This window comes from Homalodisca vitripennis, chromosome 5 (assembly GCF_021130785.1).
Source record: "Homalodisca vitripennis isolate AUS2020 chromosome 5, UT_GWSS_2.1, whole genome shotgun sequence".
NCBI lineage: Eukaryota > Metazoa > Arthropoda > Insecta > Hemiptera > Cicadellidae > Homalodisca > Homalodisca vitripennis.
The window spans coordinates 72,300,881-72,327,165 of NC_060211.1; the positions used below are offsets into that span (position 1 = coordinate 72,300,881).

A 26,285-nucleotide genomic window follows, 5' to 3' on the forward strand; every position below is an offset into this window, starting at 1 on the left:
AGACCGATGCAAGCAAGATGTCTGTATTATTATTTTAGATTTTATGTTTTCTCGAGATCGCCATCTGATCCAAACTCGAGATCTTTCTAAGTATATAGTTGTATCGTTTTTGTCAGCAAGAACCTGTAATGTGTTTTAAGTTAATAAAACATTGTGTTTACAAATTCAAGTGATTCATCGAATTCTTCCACCAAAATTTAAGACCACATTTTCATACAACTTGTTAATTTGTATTGCAAATTTCTCATTTTTGTTCGTTTGTTCATAATATTAGCAATCAATACTACATAAAAGATAGACTCGATATCTTTAGAGTAGTTGATATTTTCCTTTTCTTTTACTCCTTCCTAGACCCTTTCTCTCGCGCCCAACGTTTCCTGTCACAGCACACCGGTCGTCTACGATCATTGCCTGCACACGAGATGTACGTGTAGGATAAGGCCGCGCACAGTGCAGGATATGGGCCTCTGCGGTTTATGGCGGACAGTGTGCTGCAGCCACTATAAATATCCCGGCAGCTGCGCCTCTACGGTCAGCAGGGTGTCGTTGTCGTTTCCCTACTTTATGAGTCACCGGGTTTGTAGCAACAGCTCCTCACAAGTGCTGCTTGCCGGTCGTGAGGCAGTTGGCGCCGTGCTTGGGTGATAGTCTTACCCAGACGTATTTTATTTCCTCTTCATTCCCTCACAATTTTAAAGTCGACATGATTCAGCTAGAGATTCCAAGTAAAAGAAATTTGACCTTTCGGAAAAACTGCAGTCTGTGATGTGCAAAACCACCTGTCTTGTTATAATTCACTTTATACTCGAATCCACATCCGTAATCCATGCGAGTCGGGTTTTGTGCAAAGTTTCATATTTAAGTGTTAGCGAAAAGCTGTCTTGCTTAGTAGCACTTGTGTAAATCGTCCTAAAAGAGTCCAGTTTATCTATTCTTTGTGCAGATATGGTGTTAATTAAAATAAAACTTCCCAGTAAAGTCAAATATTGTAATAAGCGATAATTAGTCCATGCGCCAATTTGGAGTAGTTTGGAAAATGCGCCAATGTTGAATTTGGTTACGAACCTATTTAAGACAAATGTTTCAATGCCATCCAGTATTTATATAAATCTTCAGATACTCCCAGATTCTATGAGTAGAATGGCTACAGTGTATTCTCAGCCAGTGTCAAGTCAATCGAGGGTCCAGACCATTGAATGCGGCGGACAATGCTTCAAGGTGAGGTCTCCTGCTGTTGTGTCTGATCTTTGCCCTAATAATAAATAGCTATTAGCCAACGCCTCAGTGCTGCAACTGTCTGTTCCTCATTAAAAAGGCTCTGATGTTGACTTCTTGCAACTAATGTAACCACAAACTTTAAATTTTATCCTGAACATCGGTAGTTGCATGTTTGATCAATTGGAAAATGCACCAATGTTGGATTTGGATTTGAACATATTTAAGACAAATGTTTCAATGCCACCAAGTATTTATATAAATATTTAGATACTCCCAGATTCTATGATAAGAATGGCTGTAGTCTATTTATTCTCAGCCGGCACCAAGTCAATCGAGTGTCCAGACCATTGAATGCGGCGGACAATGCTTCAAGGTGAGGTCTCCTGCTGGGGCGTCTGATCTTTGCCCTAATAACAAATAACCATTAGCCAACGCCTCAATGCGGCAACTGTCTGTTCCTCATAATAGAGGTTCTGATGTTGAATTTTTGGTAAATAATGTAGTCACATACTTTGAATTTTATCCTGAATATCGGTAGATGTTTGATCACATTTTTGAGTCTTAATTTCAATGTTGTATGCTCATATCTGTATATAAACTGTGGTCTGTAGCCAATTTATGCAAATGCAATACAATTATCCTTCCATCGTGTTATGAAAATCCTTGAGGTTGTGTGTATGTATTAATGGTGTAGATTGACCATTAGCCTACATTTCTCATGGCCATAGGTTTTATTTATGGGAATCTTAATTTATTTACGTTACAGAAGAATCGTGTTGTCTATTATGGTTGGTATTTAACAAGTAGTCATGGTATACGGTTCATACGTCGTATTTGCATAAAATCTCTTTCGTGTCAACAAACATATTGGAATGTGCTAGGAAAACTATTAAATGAATAAGCATTTGAGTTTTCTAAATCCCTAACACATTAGGAGGAGACACTGTTGCCAGTGTCGTGCTCCTGGCTCTGGAGACGTGACAACTTCCACGCCAAACGTACAATCTCGCGATGATTGAGGCAAACAACGAAAGTGCCTGTTGACTGTTGAGTAGAGGTCGACGGCTCCATCAGAGAACTCATCCCGGTAATTATATAGCAGCCCGCCGCTGCTGCTAATCCACGCCAGCTAGTTAGTATCTTCAGCAAACTCCCTGACGGATGGCTCTTTCATCCTTCGTTATCTCCCGCCTAACCCTTTTAACCGAGATTTTTTTATTATTCTTTTCCAGAAGCATAAGGCTGTTTTTAATAGTTTTACACTGAGTGTTTTGGGTTGTAATAATTTATAAAGCGACCCTCTCTCAGATCTCGCTTTTAACCTTGACTCAAACAGAAAACTATTCAACGAAATTGCAATTTTGACAAACATCAACATCTTGTTACGGAAATGTAGATCATCGGAGGCGACAGTTGCAGCGAAATCGATGCAAATTTTAATGGAGTGCATCAAACTGTAAACTGTTAAAGTATGTAAATTGAGCAGTTAGTGCAGCTAACAAGAAGTAAGAACTATTGTGAAGTGATAATTGCAGGAAAGAGTGGTTAGTATTAATTACGGTATCCTCGCTGTTCTCTCTCTTCGTTGTATCTACCTCTCTCTCTCTCCCTCGCACTTACTACTTTATAGAGGACGATGTGTTGGCTCTTCGTCTTCCAATAACAAGTGGGAGTGCTTCAAATGAGTTTTTAATTGTACGAGTACACTGTTGATTTTCAGATGCCTCTTACGATTCGGAGTCTTCATATGTCAATTTCATGGAATTTTTGAAACCCTACTCGAACGGAATAGACCGGGTCTCACGTTAAATGAAGTCCTCACAAGGCAGTGTAAAAATCCGTGAAAATCGGACTAGCGACAAAGCCTACATCTGCACCTGCGCCCGCCGCCGCCATCTTGGCAAGATTATGATCGCCTCTGATAAATTGTCAAACATTGTTAGGTCTGTTACCGGTGATTTATCTCCCACTGCCGACCACTATTATTCAAACCGGTTCCAAATTATTATCTCCGGCTGCTGCCAGTGTCGCCGCACTATTTATTTTGCCTTTACTGCCTCCGAGCGGGAGGTACACGCTTACGATCGGAGATTGTCCCACACCTCTTGTTAGCGCAGTGGGGCTCCCCGGTCACAACACCATCACTCATAAACCCACGTCGTCGTTGTCCGCTTTCGATGTCGTTGTCGGTCCGGCTCGTTATTCACCCGTTTATGTTTATTTTGATCACAAATTTGATCAATGCGACGTCCAATTAACCGGTCCCGCCGTTGTCACTGACAATTTATGACGCAGTTTGTGCGATATGTAAATATACCGCTGGTACTAAATTTTCCGGAGCGTGTCACCGAGGTCCGCCAGCCGAGATGGATTCGTTTCTAGTCTTGCAAATGTGGTGAAATTCTTTAAAAAACGATTTGGATTGGAATGTTTTCGAGATATATTGTAGTTTATACTAATGGTGTTCTCGTATATCTTTAGGTAAATAAGTAATCCTTTTTGACAATTTTCTGTCAACGTCCAGGGTTGTCTGTTTTGGTTGGCTTCTGGTTAGTTTGTCTATTTCTCATATGAAGCATTACTTGGAACGGGTTATTTTGAAAACAGCTGGAAATAACAAACCCAAAACACCCCTTTCTGTAACTAACAGCCAGGGCAGTGATTAAATATCACACCCTAATGTTTGACAGCGGGGCAGGCCGGCAGGTGGTGGCCTTTGTTTGTTGTTCACCTGTTGATAATTTAGTGCCGTCCGCATCACCCACTTATCGTCCCAAACTGTCGCAATTATAATACGTGTGAACAGGGGCCACGGTTATATGTAGTAAATGTGTGTATCCAGTTTGTCGGTCTATAATCAGACACACTCGAGAAGTCGTTCCTGATTTACGTAGACGATCGAGTGAACACCGGTGTGTCTAAATCATGTTACTGTGTAAACGCTAGAGAAGAGCAGCTCTCGACGAGTAGGGCGATGACAGTACACCATGTAAGCAGGTAATCGCTCGGAAATGCAGCTGTAGACGCTTGCTTGCTGTCGCTCGCAGTACCGACTCTTGTCAGTCAAGCGGATTTTACCGATGAGTGATTCATCGCCAGGTAAGGGTTGGTTCTGCTCTTCGCCAGTTGTGGATTTCTGTTAAATTATTCTATTGCACATTACCGTAACAAGTCATGATTTTTAATCACAAGAAAAGTCCAAATAAAAAGAGAATTTACCGGTTTATGTTTTAATTGTTTTTCAAATATGAAAGAATTGTGATGTACCTTTGATAAAAAGCATATGCCATTTTATTCCAACTGGTTGCTTCAAAAAAGGGCGCTTTGGACTATCTGCAACCTCAGACGAAAAGAAAGTTGTAGAGAATATTTTCGCTGAGAGAAAATTTTACATTTAACCTCATTTTTGTTAAAATTATTTCCATTTATGTTTTCAATAATATTTCCTCAATATTCTCACCAATGCAATACAAATACAGAATTTCACAACTAGTTTTTTAACTATTGTTCAGTCTTTCGTAAATTTAATAGTTGTTTGTACGTTAATACTATTTTAAGAAATAGTATTTTTAAACGATAAGTTGTTACTATGTTCGATCAATAAAGTATTATATTGTATTGTTCATGACTACGGCGAACACAATATTTCATGTTTAGATCTAAAATTACATTTCATCTAAATATAAGCCTTCTGATATTAGTCTCGTTCAAGGTCAATCATTTCTCCAGAAAATAAATGACGCTCTGATAGTGGTAATGTAATCTGCAAGGCTTGCTTGTTCTTAGTAGGAATTAATACTGATTAAAGCGCCCTTCGTCTCGGCCAGTAAGGGAGTCTAACAGTAGTGCAGGTCCACGTCAAAGGGTAAGTGGCTAGGGCGACAGTCAAAGGGCTCAGGTCAATAAATGATTCATTACTGCCCCTCTTACTTATTTATTAATCTAGACACTTCTCCCGCTCCTTCTGCAGCTTTATCCAAATCCTCGGAAATCTCATTTGGTGAAATCCAATCTCGTTCCTATTTGCGACGTAGCAATCTCCACTCCAAAGGCGTTGATGGGCGATCTCTCCTCCAGATTGGTTTGGCACTTCACGTGAAATCAGGCCACGGTGATTCGCAGGTTACAGCCTCTGGGGTTCTGTCAACGTTCTCGCTTTCACGTGTCAGCAGCAATAGGTCGCTTTATTCTGTGGGTTTTAGGAGTCCAGATTTTCGAAAAGACTTTGAAACTTTCACAATTTGAGCTGATCTGTTTTATTATAAACATACACATAACTGTCTTAAATTAAAATTGTATCGACATTTTTATAGCCGGACTTAGGGAAAGTAATGCAGCCTCAGCTATATCGGTGCCTAATCTTCGATCAAGTAGTCATTAGATCGATCAATGACCACGACGCCTACTTAATATGTAATTAATGTATTTATTTAGGGAATGCTAGATGTATGAACTGTTTTAATACAATTCTAGGACTTCTTGACAAGGAAGTCTAGGAGGCGTGGACCACTTTGTACTGTATAAGTACACAATGTTTTTATTTTTCTTATTTTAACTTAGACCAACCATCAGACACATAAATTAAATTTTAAACAGCGTAAAATAACCATATAATGTCCGACTAATTGGCGACTTTGACGCTTTATCTAGTTGTATGACGGTTACACTGAAAGTGTTATTTATGTAACTGCAGTGTATCATGCTAAGGGAAATATGCTCTGAGAGAAAACATTATCGTTTCATATTTTTGTCTCTTTTTTACCCTCCCATTTCGCCATTCACCAAAATTAGCACTGCTGGCGGTCGATTTTGAAAATCGAAATTGTCTTTCGATCCTATACAATAGAGCGAAGCATTCATTTGTAAGATATTGAAAGGGAAAATCCATATTATTGCAATCTTCACATCTACGATAAGCTAAACAACAAACTATAGTAAAATTATTTTGTACAAAACAGTTGGAAAAAAATGTATTTAAAACACACAATATTGCACTGCTAAACTTCACTACAAGATTAGTACTACGTGTGATCGCGTGTAAACAGCAGGACTCAGGTACTGCTGCTTTATTCTCAACCTCTGTTAATTTGTATAATCGTTTTATCTGAAAATCCACTTGTGGGCTAACTGAATCGAATGCTAATGCGTACGAATTTTATTATTAATCTTATATATTTGTACCATTCTAATTTTCTATTTTGATTTTCCTTGGACTTATTTAGACGATTGATCACGAATAAAAACGAAAAGAAGTTCGTTTAAAATAGGTGGCAAATTGCTCAGTGGTGGCGTGAATGCAATAACACACTTCTATTGACATAAAGAAACTCTACCTCGACAGTCCTGTTCTGCACGGAGCAGGTGTAAAAGAAAACGTTAACATTTTATAAGTTGACATTTAGACGATATCAATGCCTTTCTCCCTGCCGAACTGAAAGACCACGGCCATGTAGCATTGTATAGGTTCCGGCCTTTTCAGCAGCAGCACAGCCAGTGTCATCGCCCCATTTCGAATTCAGTTCCCTCTTTGTCCCATATAATCGGCTTTACCAGCCCCCAGGCTTAGCAATAATGAATTGCGATAATTTCCGTACGTCTGTTATCGTTTTGCCACGATTTTTATTCATTTGGAGAGTGAAAATTCGAAGAAAGTATAGAGCAAGTACTGGATGTCATTTTGACGTAGGTAATGTTAAAGGTTTTACACCTTTGTATAGCAATTCTTTTTTTTAATTAGACGGTCCAAATAGTTCCTATAACATAAACTATGTTTGTAATGATTCTGGATTATTTTGTTTATATCCACAATGGACGGAATTAATTGATGAACATCAATATTGAACGGGAAATTTAGAGAGGAACACGTTTAGTTCTATATCACAGGTTTTTAAGGTAGCAGCAATTTCTTTCCGTCATGCACCATTCTTTGGCACACTTTGAATAAGTTTAAGAATGCAACGTTCTTCTTCTAACTTTGCGTATCGTCTCTTTGGCCGCTTCGGATATCCGCGATTAGAATTCAAGAAATTAAAAATTTCCATGAATAGCTTGCATGGAACTGTGTGATGTTACATACATCACCACCCATTCCACGTAATATGTGAACTTGAGTACTTGCTCAGATGTATTCCTATGGCTTTCATATTCTCTTAGTCCCATTCTCTGTTTGCGATAGCTTCCGTTCATACTGTAAGAAAAGTAGGAGCATAGGTTTGATTTACTCTTGATGATCTTGATTTACTCAGTTTACCTTTGCTGAACATTCGATGCTTGGATCATTTAAGCATTGTGTGTGTCTCTTTCTCTCTTAGTAATGTCCTTGATGTCGTTAAAAGCTAGTTTAAGCCTAGCATGAGTTTAAACAGCAGTTGATGGAATACGGAATTGCAACGTAACAAAATCACAGAGGCGCACCCAGGTTTGCAGAGAGTGGACGACCATTAAATGATGTAAGAATGTCGTAGATAATATGATTGGGTAGAGTTGAAGGATAATTGGTCTGATTAACATGACTGCGTTGTTGCCAAGTAGTGCAGTCTCCAAAGTTGACAGCTCTACTATACATGATCACTGATCAGTCTTTATCTCCTTATCAGTGTAATGCACCCGATGTAGTTTGATCCCAAATTTGATCACCCTCTATTGCTGAGTGACACCATAGTTTGCTGCACTGGCAGAATCACAAGTCACGTCTGGCTGGCAGTAGATCAACATCGATCCACCAGCCGGCCCCGAGCCAACTGTGTGTCAGCCCAATCATGATTGAATGTTTGCTGCCACGATGATTTGCTCCCGCTGCCCGATGCCAAGACCTCCTCCGCTAACCGTGTTTTGACTGCACTGCGATGTGGGACTATATGCCAGCCTAAACAATGAGCGCATGACCGGCCTCACCAAGCGACCGACCGGTCCTCATTTCGCCACCAGTTCACACTCCATCACTCGATTTATTGACTGTACATGACTCCCAGACTAAACAATCTCGTCGTGTGACGGAATAACCAGCTCGTTGATCGACTCGCGTTCATTTCCAGTCCATTTCGCCCGCGAGGGTTTTCATTTGCAGTAAACCCGTGTTTAGTCTCTGTGGTTTGTTTTGCTGCTTTAAATTTTTTGTAGTTGCTTTCGATTTCACCAGGGTTTCTTTGCACTGAGCACAATGTTGTATTGCAAAATAAATTGTCGATTATCAATCTTACTCTACGATAAAGCTTTCTTTATTTGTACAATCTCTGTATTTTATCAGTTTTCTTACCTGAGAGCCGCAACGTTTCCTACGCCCCTCAATTATGGCGATAGAGACGGTACTGTTCCAAACAATTATTGTACCCAGCATTGATTGTATTGTCTCTTTAATTATGATAATGTATTATAGGCTACGGTTGTCGTAGTACTACCTCTTTTGGAATTCGGATTGATTCTGGTACTAACCGTGGTTCTTAGATTTGTCTTAGTATTTGTTTTTTAAGTGTAGCTGTACTACTGGATCTACCTCCAAACTAAGAAACTGGAACAAAGAGGTGCACGTTTGTCTTTTTGATCTGTGCAAAGGTAACGTCAGGATGTGACAAACGTCAGGAGATTGGAGTTAAAAGATTTCTACGACGAAGAAAAAGGACCGTGTTATCGTTCCAAGAATGCTAGGACAGAGTGACCGCTCGCTGCGAGGGTTCCGGAGTCAGGTCGTAACAGCGGGGCGTCGGTCATAACTTGGCAGCTGCACGGGCATCGTGAATTCTTGACTTTAGGCAGACAAGGCAGGGGTTCTAGGAATATTTAGGCGACTGTCAGGGTCCTGACCGTCATCAATCAGTCCCGACCGCGGTCAGTCTCGGGCTGCTCGAAGGTGGTGGGTAGTGGGACTGAGAGGGTGAGGTCGCGATGTCCCGATAAACGTGTCCGCCCAATAATTGGACACTGGTTCCTCCAGGACCTCGCGAGCCAGCGATAAATGGGCCGATAGGCGCATTCCCGGGCCGGATATACCGGTCGAGACAGCTATACTTGTCATCTTCGGTTCACACCTAATGGACAGCTCTGTTTGGCCAGGATTAGTCTGCTGTCAAAACATTCAGAACGTCTTGAAAGCATTATTAGATTACTGTAAAAGTCTTCTAAGTGGTTAATTGGTCTGTTAATTCCAATTTCCTTAAATGTTTTTGTGTTTTCCTCTTAATGCCTTATATTAGGTTGCATTTATTTAAACTTTGATTTTAGATTGCACTTCAGTGAAATCGGGTTTGTGCTAATATTTGCAGGACATAAATAAAACTGAGCTTAGAAAACTAGTTAAGAACTTCCCGTTACGTGGTAATTGTTAGAGCAAAAAAAGATAATGTTTTTTTTTATTTCAGCTAGATGCACGGATATATTTAGCAACCCCTAGAACAGTAAAGAACATAGCCTACCTCAACCTACCTTGTCAGTCAAAGGAAGATGGATTAGGAGGCTTTTGTCTTGATGGTTACTTTTATTTCACTGGTTCTTCTTAGCCTATACCGAGACTATACTAGACCTTTGCCTTAAATGTTTCCTTTATAATAGGTGCTGGGAAGTAGTACAAACGCAAATTCTCAACGGAATATCCTCTTCAGCTCAATATTACCCGAGGTCGGCGCCATCTCCTGTCGTGAGTGCCGTCTCCAGCGGATGACAAAACACTCGCATATTCCCGGGTCGTGTCTCCGCGTCGTGCTGTGTCACCCCATGAGATACGGCAGAACGACAAACAAAAAGGGAAAGAAAACACACATTCACTCACGACGGCCCAGCTGGACGTACGTTATGGGTGAGAGGAAGAGCTGGGATGGGAAACAATGTTTTATTTATAGCCCGAGCTGAGCCGCACCCTCCGCACACCGTACACCGTACAGCGTACACCACACCGCGTGATGGTCGTGTCTATCATCATTAAACGCGTCATTGTCATCCAAGAGGCCGTGCAGAGGCGTGAGTTATTGCACTGCCACGCTGTCTGCCCGGTCGTTGCCACACTCCTACCGTATTAATCATGCACCATGGCTCGATGTAACGTTGCGATGTAAACAAACTGCTCTTTCACTGCCTCAGGTGAGTTATTGTCTCCGTCACCGCGTCGGTGTGACTTCTGAATGCATAAACTGGCGATAAACTCGCGTGTTGGCGACTATGGAGAAAGCGCTGGCCAGAAATATTCCAGCTGACTAACTGTCATTAAACGCAGAAGCGTTCTTTGTGCATCAAACTATTCAAACGGTATTATTTATTTATTTATTTATTTATTTATTATTTATTTTTAACGATGAACGGTGATTAATGACCATGATAATTGGTTGTGCCCGATCTCTGGCCACGAAGTCTTGGACGCTTTAGATCCCAGAGTTCTCGTCTACTTTTAATTATCTCGACATGATCAGTACCAGAGCTTCAAGAACTACTTCCATATATGTATGGATCCCTATAGACCGTTAGAGAATTGGGTGAATTAAGGAGAATTCATTTTGTGAATATCAGTCATGCCCATCATTCTTTTTGTCGCCTATTTATAGGATGTCCTCGTTCTCGACATACGTTCAACAATTATTTGGTTATAGGACATCTTTCGGTAAACAATCGGTTTGTACATTTACAGTACAGAGAAAAACTAATTTTAAAGGTTTTATTGTGTTTTTTTTAATAATGATAGTACATATTTATTTAGGAAATAATAGACTAATATATTGACATTTAAAAAGTTCAATAATATTTCTTTAAAGTAATTGAATTCTTACAGATAACTAACTAAGAGTACAGATGAATTGCAATGATATAGGCCTACACAGCATTCAACTCATAAAGGGGCTAAAAATTATCAGATTATCCTTTTGCAAAATCTAGCGGAGATAGCGGAATGTCTGATAAAATATCAACACTGAAAACGAAGGCTGTTATGAGTTGTGACAAAAGTAATCCACTGAAGGGAACGAACAGACTGGGAGGAGGTCACAGCACGTTTATCGACAAGACCCAAACAAAACCGGAGCTTTCAGACCTTATTGTAGCGACTTGTTGAGGCTAAAAGGTCCGTCACCGTTTAAAAGCCAGGCTTTCAACTGCCGTTCCCTGCGGAACCGCTCGTGTCATGTTTGTTATTGGGCATGTAAAATCAATTTGCCGACCGGGGATGATTTAGCGGGGAGGGAGGTTGGAGGGAGAAGGCCGACCGACTTTCCCTCCAGTCCGTCTTGATCTGTGATGCTCTTCTAGTTCACAATATCTGCATCAAATAGCGGTCACATGGAAAAGTGTTGCTCTCGATTCGTTTGCTTAAGAGATTAAAAAAAGTTTACTCCTTAAAACTGTACGATGATGATACACTATCGACTTACTTCACAAATAAGTTTTTTCTCAAACATTTTCTTTATTCAAATGCCCAATACTAATTTGTTAAGGTCCTGGTCTTTATTGTTCCCTACCGATAATAATTTAACAATAATTATCATTTAGTTTGCGAATGAAAATAAATTATGGACTATTCTTTTTAATTTAGTATAGCAGAAATAATTCTTTAGGCTATAATAATTAAACTATTATAGCCTAACTATTATTAAATGCATTAGCATAACATATTTAATTTAAACATGTGATGTTCATCGTGTTAGTAAGTGGGTGCAGTTCTTTGCAAACACATTGAGATAAGTGTGCATTATCTTTACAGCTGTTGTAAAATCGAGTCTGTGCCGGTTATATCCAGAAATCCACTGAAAATACGACATCTCACTTCTGGTAGTTTTAGTGTGATCAAAGTAAAAGTATCAAATGATGTAATTGTTTACACCATGCAGAAGCTGTAGCACAATGCGTAAGATGCCTCCACCGCCTGCATACCATCTACCGAGTTGCAGCTATGTCCCATGCACAAGAGGACCGCCTCGACCTCACGTTTATGCAAATCTCGGCTCCCCAGATTGTGCTCCTGTGATCCAAAATAAACACTGGAAATCGCCTCTTGTCCCTGCTTGGATGTCAGATCTAATCTTGCTGTGCTGTCAGTAGTACCCTTTCCAAAGTTTTATTTATTCTAATTTTTTACAATTCTTTCGTCGATGAAGTGATTATTTTCTAAATTTGACGGAGTTCTCCTGGAAATCCGTTTTAAATCGCAATAATAAGTTGAATATGGAGTGAAGTTAAGGGGCTTCGATTTTGTAGCAGTAAGCAGTTCCAAGAACACCTTACTTTAGTAGAGATCTATCTTTCGTTGATAAATAATTTCTTATAAAAAACTGTACATAATATAATCAAGGAAATGCAAGTGAAATTCACTTGGTGTATATATTTTCGGCCAAGTCGTCAACGTTTAATAAATGGTTCATCAAAGAATCGTTAAAGTCGTCGAATAAGTAGTTACTAGTCTTCCCTTAGTAAGTAACAAATGCACCATTAACTTATTATTAATAATAGTTGTGACATACTTCAATATTTTTTTTATTTACTTCTTGGTGACTGTTCTATACGTACATTCTAACGTTAAATGAAACTGTAGACATTCACAGAACAGTTTTGTGAAGCTCACAAGACTGTTAACCATCTTGTCTATATCGGTTACGTAACTTCCTCCATTACACACTAGTCGTGAAAGGAACTCATACATAATGTTTACTGCAGATGTCCGGATATTACAATTCTTACTTACCAATATGAACACACGTGTTTCAAAATCTGTATTTATGTTTTTAAATAACTAGTTACAACTGTATTATTGTAAAAGATAACGGGGATTTCACTCCAGTTTATTGCCATCTCTGGTACATGCACGATGTGCTTTTCTGACGGATTTCGACTTAATTGTTTAAAATAAAATTTGTTTTATTGTCGTTTCCCTGCACATTGATTAATTTTTTCAATGTTGAGCTAGCTTAATCTTGTGTCTTGAAGTTACTGTAAAATTTAAGTTATTATACCTGAAGAAGTACCGAGCTTACAGCCATCGAAACGTTGTAGTTATTGTAACACATGTCAGAAATCCTGTTATCCTGACAAATTATTATACATCCTTACTATTAAACTTTAATCCAAGAATACAACATTTGATGTAAACAAAATACCTTTAACGCGAACTTTTAGATGCGGAAAAAGAGTGTTTTACAGTATATACAATGTAACACTGTATGTATATGATATCATAGTACATATTGTTGGTCGAGCGCAAGCGAAGTCTTCCTGGTTGGTAGTCGGGAAAAGTCGTCTCTATATTGGTCTCCCGGGTCACGCTATAACGTCTGAACGGATTGAGATGGCACCTTTAAATATTGCACTGTTTCTGTATTCATACGAGGAAGATACAATGGATTGTTATGACTGTAACTGGAGCGGAATGCCACATGCTGTGAATATTAAATGCACAAAGGATGGGAATGTTAAATAAATTTTATTCTTTTATTATCAGTAGAGTAATTACGTGAACTCGGCTTAGTGCCCTCGGCGAATGTTCCTCTTTGGTGTAAAGATGGCCTTTACAAGACTTTGATGTAAATATCTGCTTCATGAGATGAATATTCAAGTATGAATGAACAGTTTACACAAGTTGTAGGTGGAGGTGGTATATATAGTCTGCACAAAGAGCTCAACCGCTCTCCAACATTTACCTTTAGTATTCAGCATTACAAGTTTTATCAGGGACAACTCCAACTCCATCCACCCCCACCCCATTACAACAATGCACTTGCGGTTGCTTTGTAACTCTTCGCTTCACTCAAAGCTCCCCCTCACCCTCCGTGTCTGTCTGTTTCTGTCGTCCTTCCATTATCTCGACTCTTCACTCGCTTTTGACCTACTTCCTGGCATTGGGCTTCTCCAAGTCCTTTATTTTAGCGCTTTTTTGAACTGAAACAAATGCCGTACTTGCGCTAGACGTTCCTTTGTGGGTCGGATTGTTTTTGTTGACTAGTTCTAAAGATAGATATATAGCAGACTGTATTTTTCAGCATTCGTGCTTTGCGTTTTTTTTATGAAACCTGCACTTTTTCAATATTGAGATAAGAATAAGATTTTGAGAGATAACAAGTTGAGGAAAATGAAATTTTGGACACACATTTTACCCATTCCATTTGCTGTCTAAAGAGAACAATTAAAGCGAAGAGAACGTAATTACACAAAAACCCAAGTTTTGTAGCAAAGTTTTACTTTAACGGTCTTGAAAATTGTGGCGAACACATACAATTTACTTGCCACTCTGACCAAAACCGATTTCAATTTTTATTCAATTTTGTGTTGTAATACGCGTATATAGAATATACAGGATATAGAAATCGCGTAATTGAATACTCAACTTTCTTTGTTTGTTAGGGGTTTAATGGATACACAAGACACGAGTGAAATAAGACTCAGCTGCCGCACACACACGTATGGCTCGGTTACTATTGATCAGAAGCGTCTGGTTCAATGAGGTATGAAAGCCTTTATTGACCCAGCAATCTCCCCACAGAAGGAGCAATGTATACACTCTGATGTGTGATGCCTCTGAGGCTGCCATGACATCAAGATGAGCTTGTTTGTCCGCGGAGATCAAACGTAGCGGCTGTCGAGCAATCAAGGGATTAGCAAATATCGAGTTCAGTCTTAAGGAATGCTAAGTGGGCTTCCTCCTTTCTGTGCCTCTAATCAACAAATCTCTTTGGCGTCTTCCATTTTTCAGTTCGGGTTTAGGGATTTTCATAATGATTTCGGTTGAGTTGTGGATTTGGGATTATACCACTTTTTGTAATTCTTCAGAAATTGCTTCAGTAATTTTGCATTGACTGTAACATGTCTTTTCTTAGTGTGCATTTTTAGGAGTTAATTTTAAATATAATTACTATCATCTGTAAGTTTTCCAGTAATAGAGTACCTTTTTTTCCTCTAAACTTGCATTGTATAAACTGTTATTCAGTCACATCTCAATGTTTAAGCCCCAAATCATATAGTGTTTAGATCTTTCTTTGCTTTTTTTCTGAAATGTTTCAAATGCTCTCGAAGGTAAAGCCTTTCTCTTCCGCATTAGTATCTTGTAATGTTTTCATGGTTTCCACTGGTTGCAAATATAATTACCCCTTATCGGAATTGAGGCCGTTTCGACTCTGATGGTGAAGTTCCTCAGCCCACTTCCTGTGATTGTCGGCCATGAATGAACGAACGGTCAGGGTCGAGGCTGTAGCTGGAAGACAGTCGCCTGGCGGTTAAGGACCCGACCAGCAAACAGCGACTTTGCATACAGTAGCCGCCTAGCCGCTCGCTGCCCCTGCGACTTACATAGCGGCATACCAATTAAACAGACACCTCCCGTATTTATAGCGACATGTGGCCGGTTCTGTATTGTCCTGCCAGCCAGCAGAAGCCTGGACAGCCGCTATCTGATACAGGCTGCCTCCTACCACCGCGCCGGTCCCTAGATAGCGCTCGCGAGTCTCTCTCATAGAACACCTGCGTAATGATCCGGAGCGGTCCGGTTAGCTCCTGTTCTACACTAAAGTGCTGTTTCCTGAAGATGAATTGAAGGTGAGTGGTTGGTTTTGGAGCGAATGGTAAAGATAGCACGTCACATCTTTGAGACTTTTCATCTATCACGAACGTTTTCACAACGAGTACAATATTCTCACCTACAGAAAGGAAGACACGAACTCGCAAAAAATTCTCTATGCCACATTAGATAAATTAACGTTATAAATTTAACTCACAAGATTTTATTATGCGTCATATCTCAGGAATATTATTGTGCAACGAATAGCAGAAAGCTACTTGCTATTATAACTACAAACTAATTATTAATTTATTTTATACTAGTACAACCAAATACATGTCAACTTAAAACTTTTACTACTAGTTTCAAACTTCTGCATATATTGAAGAACAGGACATAAGACATTTTGTCCGCTACAGTTCATTTAGTATTAATTGCAGTACTCATTTCTATCCAAAAGATACCTAGTGTGACTCTTTTCAGCGGTATGAAGGAAGACGTATCTTCTAGGTAGCACTAATTGATTGCACATGGTTTTAAGCAATTATAATAATTTTAAACGCGACGTTTTCTTTTGAAAGAAAAAGTCAATTCAATAATTAAAGTCGCTTTTTAGATTAATTACTGACCGAATCGCATGTTAAATGCAGATACACAACACTTTAAAGCAAATTTAGAATGTAACACCTCGCATTCTTCGAATTACACTTTGAAGTCCCAAATACAACGAGAGGATGGATCTCATTGAGTTAGGTGGGATTGAAATTCATAAATTTCTTCCTTAAGACACTGGAACGTGGAAACTGAATCTTACTCGATTGCGAGGACTTGTACAGTTGTTAGTGGTAGCTCTTCCAGCATGGGAATCGTTCAGAAAGCTTCCACAGGAAACTCGTCAACAACTCGCATAAAGATAACCACTTTGCAATTGTTTGATGCGGACGGTGTAGGATAGTAGACCGAGGCTGGGGCCGCCATAAAACATAGAATAATAGGAGTGAGACCGACTGAGGAAGAAAGTGGAGCGATCCCAGGTGTTGAGTAACAATTCGTGCAGAGAAATAAGGATCTGGCGCTGCCCAGGGATAATTGTCCGTAATAACCACCTTTCTGTAGGCGCTCTGGATAGATAGCCCGCAGTGGGCTACATCCAGAGTTGGAGGTCGTAATTATCGCGCCAGGCTCATTGTCAATTGTTCCTGGCCACCGGAACCTATGGAAGTGTAGTACAGTACGATACGATACCATTAGTTAGAACTGTGATTAGTTGCTAACGGCGTAGTCATTAAACTAGAGATAATTGTGCTCGAATTTTAGGATTGAAGAAGTTCGTAAAGTATTGTTCTGCATTCACCAAGCTATACGAAATTACCGTTAATTGATTGTGATGTACCAAATTTGTATAAGCTAAAATGTATCGCGCAATGTAAAAAATTTTAAAGTAAAGGAGGATTTTTAGTGTTATATTTTAAATTTCTAGTTAAAATATGAACTTGAAGTAAAGTGAGCAAGGAAAGGCAACTAACTACTGGGATACAAATAGAGGTATTCCCAACCATAATTAGGTAATACTACTGCTGATTGTGTACAATTTAGATTCTTTATTTTTTCAGTAACTTTTTTTGTTTCACCAAGCATAGTGTTTTTTATCTCTATTTCTAATGAGGAACAGGTCACAGGAGGTTAGGAGAATGTCTCTGCTGTGTCCTTTCTTTGTAACTAATATGAAGCAATCCTGCCAACTGATGAAAGGCGAAGTCAATCGGAGAAAATGGCGTATTAAATTTGTCAGGTTTCCCGTCGACGCAAGATAAGTGCAGAACTTAATTAGAAAGTTCGCCATGAAGAGCTTCAAACCACTTTATGAAGTTTCGACCTCAATCAGGGCCCATTACGGCGCTCTTACAACTTAAACTTTAACTCCTGTACATTTCCAGACGAGACGAACTCGAGACAGAGCTTTATTATCGTTGTGAAAGCTCGCTTAACTCGAGCACATTACACTCCTGCCATTTTAAACTTTGCGTTGCCGATTAAAACTCTCTCCAGTTTAAAAATTGCATGCCGCTGAATAAACAAGCGTCGCTCTTATCGTAAATGAGTTGCATAGATTGTCCTCATTTCCCGTACGATACATTTAATTGAATTCCTAGATGATGTTAATCTATGGCTGCCCAAATAATCTATATCGATTTGAAATATGGATTGTGTCAAGGCGATCAATTATCCTGACTAAACATGAAATGCCGTTCGGTTAATTTCTGTCCAGACTTTTTGGCTGAGCGTTAGCGAAGCCTATTATTCGAGGGGTTGGCTTATTATTTAGAGAACGAAGTGACCTACAAGCTATATAAGCAATATCGAGTTTTGAGAGACGAATGTCACTCCGTGATATTCGGCTGAGTGTTAGTTAACATTGTTACATTGCTTGTTACACGATAGCAAATTGAAAATCGCTGAATAAATAAATTACAATTTAAGTACAGTTAAGCGACACAGTAACACCTTTAGCCTAATGAGATGAGCTATAGAACTGTAATTTGCAATCATCTTCAACGAAGCCTAGTGCACGACAAGTAGTGTGAGGTACTCCTACGTTGTACATATTGATACTATCATATGTATAATTTCAACGGTAGTACTTTTCATATTTTTAACCAATATTGTTGGTTGATGTTTCCACAAATTATTAGTTTGTTAAATTAAGAATTTTTTCATCTTATTAAATAACTACTCTAAAATTCATTGGTTCTTATTTCAACGACGCGACGTAAAACTGTCTTACTTAAGTGTTTGAAAGTTCACAATAATGTCAAGGACGTTTGAATGTCGTTTTATTGCTTTTTAATGGGGGAACTTTCTTACAACACAACACCACAGAACTGTCTCAAATAAATCAAGAGACATGCAAGTCTAAATCCCGCTCTCCTTTCTTTCCCTCTCCTTTCCTATTACCAGTTTTATTATCTTTCCCTCCACTCTTTTTCTTTTTCTCCTCATAATATTATAGCCATCAAAACAGCGTCCGAGAAAGTAGTAAAGAAGTAGAAAACAATATATTAGATGTACCATTTGTAGAATAACATAACACACTTTGTCACTGACTACCCAAATACCTTGATTTTAGTAGTTATAAAATATGCGTAGTTAGTTAAAAATAACTAACCATAGGAACTCAGTCATCTCTCGACAGCCTGCAATCACAGTCTACAAACAGTCATTATGGTGTTGTGCTTCCTTGATTCTCTTTGAGAACGTAATAAACTTAGTATTGATATTTAGAACTAAAAATCGTCTCTGTTGGCAGGCCTGCAAGCGGAACTGTTCTACGTGCGTGACGGCGTGATCAACGAATACGCCCTCAACTTCGTGGTACCCGTGCCCGCCCATCTCAGCGGTCTTCACTTCACCTGGCAGAGCTTGGCTGGCCGACCTGTGAGTAACCGTGGCACTCTCCACACGATATTCTCTCTACAGAGTTGGCAGAATTGTCAAACAATATGGATAATACAAATACATCTATTAGAGCCTGTTCTTCTTGCAGCCATCTTGAATTTAGTCTCATATTGTTTCAATAATATTTAAACAGATAGTAGTTAATAATTATTTTAGTTAGAGAAGGTTGCGTTGAAACTATGTTGAGTTTTGTCTAATAAGAACAATGTTACAATTTTACGTCCTTATTATTTTGTGGTCGTAAAATCAGGTCTCAAAAAACATAATTAATCGTATCCAAACGATTTTGTATTGTTCGATCTTTCCAAACAAAAAAACAAACAATTTATCGTATTAGTACTCAAAAAGTCACACACTTAATATTGAAAAATAAACAGCACTTGTATTATTCACATCTTTAAAATAACATACCTCTCTTAATCCTGCAACCAAAAATAAGGAGCTTAAAATTGTTGGATATTTAACATCGTTCATATGGGGCAAAACTCAATATAGTTTCATTCCATCCTTCTCTGAACAAAAACAATGATTAAGTAGGTAATTTCTGTTCAACCGTTCAAGTATTTAGCAATAGATATAAAATACAATTAGTAACCTTAAACTAAAGTGACCAATTAAATTATGCAATAGATCTATTTTCAAACTTTATGTTATTTTCCAAGTTTAAAATATATTAAAGCAAAATGTTGTGATTTTGATTACACCGTATCATTAACACAATGTGAATTTCCCCTTCGCTGTGGATCTTCAGTATATAGATATTAAACCTAAACTGGCAGAGCCAATACATCCATCTGTTCATGAGAGGCCTTCTTGTCCGAAACTGATAGTAGCAAATTACCATACTCTTTATAGTCACATTTGGCCATACAAATTATATGAAGAGGATATTCTGTAAAGTCTAGAATAATACAAAATGTACATAAAACTCTTTGCGGGCATTAAAATCTGTCCCTAAATGGTGGGAGAGACAAAGTTGGGGTGTCATCAGCAGCGGGAGAGTTACGAGTGTGGAGAAATCTTATCCGCCTTGATTAAATCTTCCGCCAACTTTTTATCAAGCTTTATTTTCCCAAGAATTATTGTGGAGAGTTATCTCACAGATAGGGTAGGCTACTGCTCATAAAGTAAACGATAATATCAGTTTAATTGGCTCTAACGTAAACAGAGCGAATATTTACTAGAAATTATAACTGTAATTACAGTACATAGCTAAGAACCCGTAGTTAACTTTCATTTATCTCGTAGAATATTTGCTCTCTGTATGTTCTTTATTTTCCAAGTATTAACAATTAGAAAATCAGCATTATTCGAGCCATGTACTTCTTACATGGTCAAGTATGATCAATCTTGAATATTACATTAATTTTAAAACGAAAAAATGAAGAGAACAATTGTTTGTGGTTAAACTCAGAATAAAATCTTTTATAATTTTTTTAGCATGATCATTACTTTCGGACATTTTACATTTTATATTTGACCAGGCATCGCCTTGTTATCAAACTTTAAGAAACATAATAAGGGTTAAAAAGAATACTGAATTGGGCCGATTGCTTGATTATTTAGATGATTATTTATTCTTTCAAAATATTGATTAACCGATTTCACATTTGGGTTTTTGTTTCTTTACAGTATGTTCACCAGTCTCTCATTCTACACCTTAAACATACGTCAATAACCTCATTCTCGATATTTTGAAGAATGTTCGATTTTCTCAAATCTAATATTTGCTTTAAGATACTTTAATAAACGTGTTTACTTTGAAGTTAACATAATTTTAGTACGACACTATTATTATTAGCTTTTTAAATAAAAATATTTAATTGGGCTCTCAAACATTAAGATGTGTAATTTCTAATTCTACTAAGTTGAAAAGTTGAAAAGATTTAAACTGGAGGACATATTTTTTCGGAGCACCCTTGGGCAACTGAGAAAGAAATGACGTAACGTAAATGTAAAAGCCAAATTGTTCAATGTAAACAAATATCTATGGAATGAAAGCCAGACGCAATGAGTACTCTTAACATTTTTAGCGAAGGAAGTTGACGCAATTTTCGCCCAATTTTGAAGGGTAGAGAGAGAGACCCAAGAGCGGTTGCGGCAGGAAGCAATTTGCCCGCAGACCCAACTTTCCTCGAGCCGGCTCCTGCTATCCGTTAATTCGTGTTTTTACCTTCCTTACATTTTTAATACAGTTTGTACAAAAGTAATAACTACAAACAGCAAATTAGACGGATTGCTACTGTACATCTTTTTGTATTGTTTATTGTGCTTAAAATGAAAGTATGTTATTTTTTTAATATTTTACACCTTTCTTGGAAAATTAATTTCGGCCATATCTACTGTTTATACTCGGTAACTAGGAGGTGCCCCTGACTACTTTCAAACTCTTTTCTCAGTATTTCTCCGCTTTAGGACTAACCCCGCCAAACGTACATAACTTAAACTTAGTGTCGTTTGTTTCAGGGTTTCCGTTAACCTCAGATGTTGTTGACAAATGCAGTAACATCCTGTACATACTTGTTATCTGTAACAGTTTACTGTCAATATATGAACCATAGTTTGTTTCGGGGTTTTCTTTCTATCTATAATGGAGCCAAAGATGATAAACTTCTGCTTCAATCTCACTTTACGGTGGTCCGGAATTAGTATAACTTGTTCAGGCAGGTACTTGTAGCATTATAGCTGAATGATGTCCTTTAAACTTGTTGTTCTACAGTCAAGAAAAACGTGTAGCACTAAACTGTTTGTACACATGTTGTGCAAGTTCGGATATAGTAGAATCTTCTAAAAAGAAGTAATAACGCTTCTACAGAACCTCGTGAATGTTGGGTAGAGTTGGCTGTCTCCTTGCTCACACGTTTTCAGGAGATTTCATTCCGACCACGGTATAGTGAATGTTCCGGTTGAGTCGACTATCTCCTTGCTCGGATATATTGAAAAGATTTTAAAGACCTTGTCGATCGTCCTAGTGATAAACAGTAGAGGCGCATTTAAAATAACGTTTCTATCGTTGTAGTATTCATTATTTCATGGTTAAGGAGAGGGGATTGTGAAAGGGTGGACGCTATGTTCTTTGCGTGACAGAGAAATTTGGAATTGGAAACATTTCAGTGAGATAGTCAGGAGCTTTATAATATGAGAAGAATTTTCTAGGATTTGGGATTGTATTCACTAACTAATGTGATCTTAATCATTTCAAATGGAGTAAATAACGCAGAATTATATGGGAGTTACCACGACTACGTTATTATATTTTATAAAAATGTCCTATAAAAAATAAAAAACCGCTTGACGGAGGGGGGGGGAGTACTCACTATGTCAGAGTGCGGACTGACGGTGCAGCGGCATGTCGAAGTGGGTGTTAGCTGCAGGATTTCAGTTACAGTGTAAGTGGGCAGTAAACATGTCATAAAAGGCAATCAGAGGCAGTTAGGTTACAAGACGGAGTGGTGAGCTAGCTACATGGCTGTGGAATTGTTGCTCGGTCCTTCCCCTGCTCTCGCTTTGTTTTTGTGTTGCTTGTACTACTGGACATACGGGCAGTCTGTTAGTAGGTTTCAAGCTATCTACATGTATTTGATATTCGTGTATATGCACGTTAATTATTGAATGTGAATAGTCTTAAAGTTTCCATTACACCATCACGCTGATAAACTGCTATCATATAAACATAAACTGCTACGAACACATTTCGAATTAATAACAGCTAAATATATTTGCATCTGTTAGTTAGATCCGTATTTTTAACCACCTCATATTTTTAACATATCTTATTAGGCATCAGGTGTGGCGTCTTTAGCCTGTTATCTCAATATTTGGAGAGAAACAGCTTTTTTCCAAAAATAAATAATTAAAGGGGGTGGGGTGCGGAAATTTATCAGTAGTTTGCAAATGTTCCTTTATTGGTTAATTTAAATTTATTTGTAATTTATTGATAGCGAATATTATATATAATTGTGTACCGAAATACTCATCAGCACAAGTAAGACTGAGTTCGTTGCTGTTCATTTTGATGAAAGAGTGGAATCCTAATTAATTTCTTGTCCGGCTTTTCTCGCCGAGAGTGTCGCCGAGTCAAAGCGAAAAGCCCGGGGCGCGTGCTCGTCTTGCGGAATTGGACAAAATTGCTTCCGGGCTCCCGGGCAGAGGCGGAGAGGCGCTCGAGCGGCCCTTGATGAAAACCACTTGTTTGTTCACGGCGTGTCGCGCAGCGGATATAAAAGAAATAAGAAAACCTCAAGAAGTGAGAGTTATGACATGTTTGTTTAAAGCATTTTTTTTATCTGTACTCCCTCAGTATTGGATTCCCCCTTACCCACTTTTACAATATTAAATTCTTTTTCTACTATCTTAAATAATTTTCAGCTATCTTCTTTGTGGAGAAACTATCTACAATTTATAAATTCTAGTTAATTCTAGTTATTTATAGTTCTAGTTTTAAATCGAAGGTACTACAGGAATTTTACAGGGCTACAGTCGACACGTGTTGTGCCTCTACGTCTTCCATACGTCCATGTAAAGACCCAGAGTGTTAAATAATCTCGTTCCACAATCTCGCGTTTCGTACACGCCATTATTTGTAAGAAAGTTTGTTAACGAATTTTTCAACATTATGTCGATACAAAACGTATTGAACGTTTTACCTCACTCTTTTCAATTTTGTTTCCGCCACATCCTTTTGTAAAAATTGTTTGTTTGTATATTCCACATAAATTGGATTTCAGTTGTAGATTGATAAATTAGTATTTAGACCAAATATGAGTTATTTTTATTGGTTATGTGTTATCATTCATTTAAACTGCATGCAGAATTTAAATTGTATAGCTTGTTCTATGTTCAAATTGCGTACGATTGTACTCAGTTTATTTACAAATATATTTATTCTGAAATTTTCTCGTTGCCATCATGGTTACCCAAAAGACCAATGTAACACTCAGCCAAGTCCCATGAAGTTACAAGGACAGTCACCGAACTCGTTGTTGTCTTTATATTAATGAAGCTTCGTGCGAAACTATACGTCAATTCGTTTTTGAAATATGGATATCGGGTGGACAGACAGACACACAGATAGAAAGACATAAAAAAATTTTAATTTCCTGCCCCTCGATTGATAGGCTTCTCTAACGCTCAGCCTTTGAAGGTAGAAATATTTTATAAATTTATGTTAAGTCAAAAGAAATCAATCATAATGGTTTCCCTTTATTTTAACACGTCGTTTTATGCGTACGTTTCCGAATTTCCATCCAATAAAAAATATTATTATAACGTCTATATTACAAAAAACTTATATTTGTTTGTTATACATATAATGCAGGATACAACTTCTTATTCTTCCAGTCCCTATTCACCTGTTCAGCACCTGCATTAAGATCCAGACTTTAAAGAAACCCGTATTGAATTGCAAGATCTATTTAATTAGTACCCTCTCGGATACGGCCTTTCAGAAAAATTACGTTGTGGGCGAAACTTAAACGACCCATACGTCCCTGGAAGTAATTGGATGAATGGAAAGAGCCTTAAAAAGATCTTTTGCTCGGATGGAGCTGAGATTCTTTTCACTGGAGCAGGATACGGTACGGTAGGTCGCTCGGGGCATCTCTGGTGCGCTCCGCCAGGTAAACACAATACTTTGATTTGATTACTCCTCTATACAATATCGTTATCTTTCTGAAAAATATATGCTTTTTATATAGCGAAACGAAAGTCTCCAATAATGACAATCGATAATTGATTATAATCTAAATTGTAGTATTGTATTCATATACGAGTTTTTAATTTTGACATAATAACAGACTTCAACTTTCAAAATTAACTGTAATGTCCAAGATTATAGTGACTTGCCACTGTTGAACACCTCTATTGTAGTACTTTACTATGCATATAATTAAATAGAGAGAACTTTGTATTAATTTCGTATTGTTTTCTGTTCACTCTGGAATCCTCCTTATGATTTTTTTCTACTGGGTTTGGTCGAATGTATAAATCCAGTAACGTAGAACAGTAATTTATTTCAATGACATTTCCGAAATATATCCGATTTTTAATCACACCATGCGAATTACTTCGGAGACTACTTAAACTAAGGCACGAAGAAACAAATCTGTTTTATGGAGGCGTTTAGCAGGAGTCTTATCTTGACTTGCATAACCTAACATAGTCTATCAAACCCATTTGTGCATATTTTTATCAGGTTTGTCCATTTTAATATGTATATTAATCCTCTTCCTTTGGTATCCGTGATGATGTCTAGACTATGAAGAAACGCCTTAGAATCATGAATGCGGAAAGATCTCTCCTTACCAATCGAATCCTTCTCTTATTAGAGAGCCAGGTGCTTGCGCAGAAGTAAGGAAGACATTAGGGTGACTTTTTGCGCGGCGGCGCGGTGACTCGCCCATCACATTAGGATTCCTGCAGAGTGCGCCGCGGAGTACGCATGCTCAGGTGACAGATGACCGTTGAGTATGGCGCATGCGCAGTGACAGATGAGTGGCGAGTGATGTCCTCAAGTCCCAATTAACCCGGCGGCCTTGAATCTTGAACAGCGTCGTGTACAACAGCTGGTCACTTCCATTGGATGAAGTCATTGACGATGATCGAGGTTTCTGCTGATTGACAAGTAGCGTGCTGACTGTTCTCTGCTAGAAAGTTAATTTCCCTCCTTTTTACAAATTAAAATTTGAACTTGTAATGATCCATTATTTAATTTTAGTTAATCTATATGATGTGTACTTATTGTACAGTATGTTACCAATGTAGTGATTAAATTCAGCGAACTAGTTTGCGAAAACATGAGATATTGCGGCCGCTTTTGTAGTAGCATATACTCACGGGAGCTGAACTCTGCACCGATCTTAGGCTCCAGAACACATTTAGAGTTTTATTTTAAACTTTGATGGGCTTTATTTTTTCAACACATCTTCGAATTAATTATGCTCATACTTCATATTTTTTATTATCTTTGCATGTCCTTGTTTTAACGGCCAAGGTAGGGAGGAGGCATTGATTTAAATACTAAAGTTTATATGAATTTTTAGTTTTTTTTGTTAATCCATCATAGGGAACATTAAATTTTTTTTACTTTAATTCTTCTTTTTTAATTTAATAATTGTGCACACTGTGACTTTTGTGGACGTACGATTTTTTTTGTCCA

The 26,285-nt window shown here is 38.2% G+C and overlaps 1 protein-coding gene across 1 annotated transcript in view; it reads left to right on the forward strand.

Annotated features, from left to right (window-relative positions):
• Positions 1-26,285, forward strand: part of LOC124362342 (tyrosine-protein kinase Dnt) — a 110,704-nt gene that overhangs the window by 63,013 nt on the left and 21,406 nt on the right. Inside the window, exon 2 of the mRNA XM_046816768.1 lies at positions 18,981-19,108. Coding sequence (XP_046672724.1) covers positions 18,981-19,108 — 128 coding nt within the window. The remainder of the gene's footprint in view (positions 1-18,980; positions 19,109-26,285) is intronic.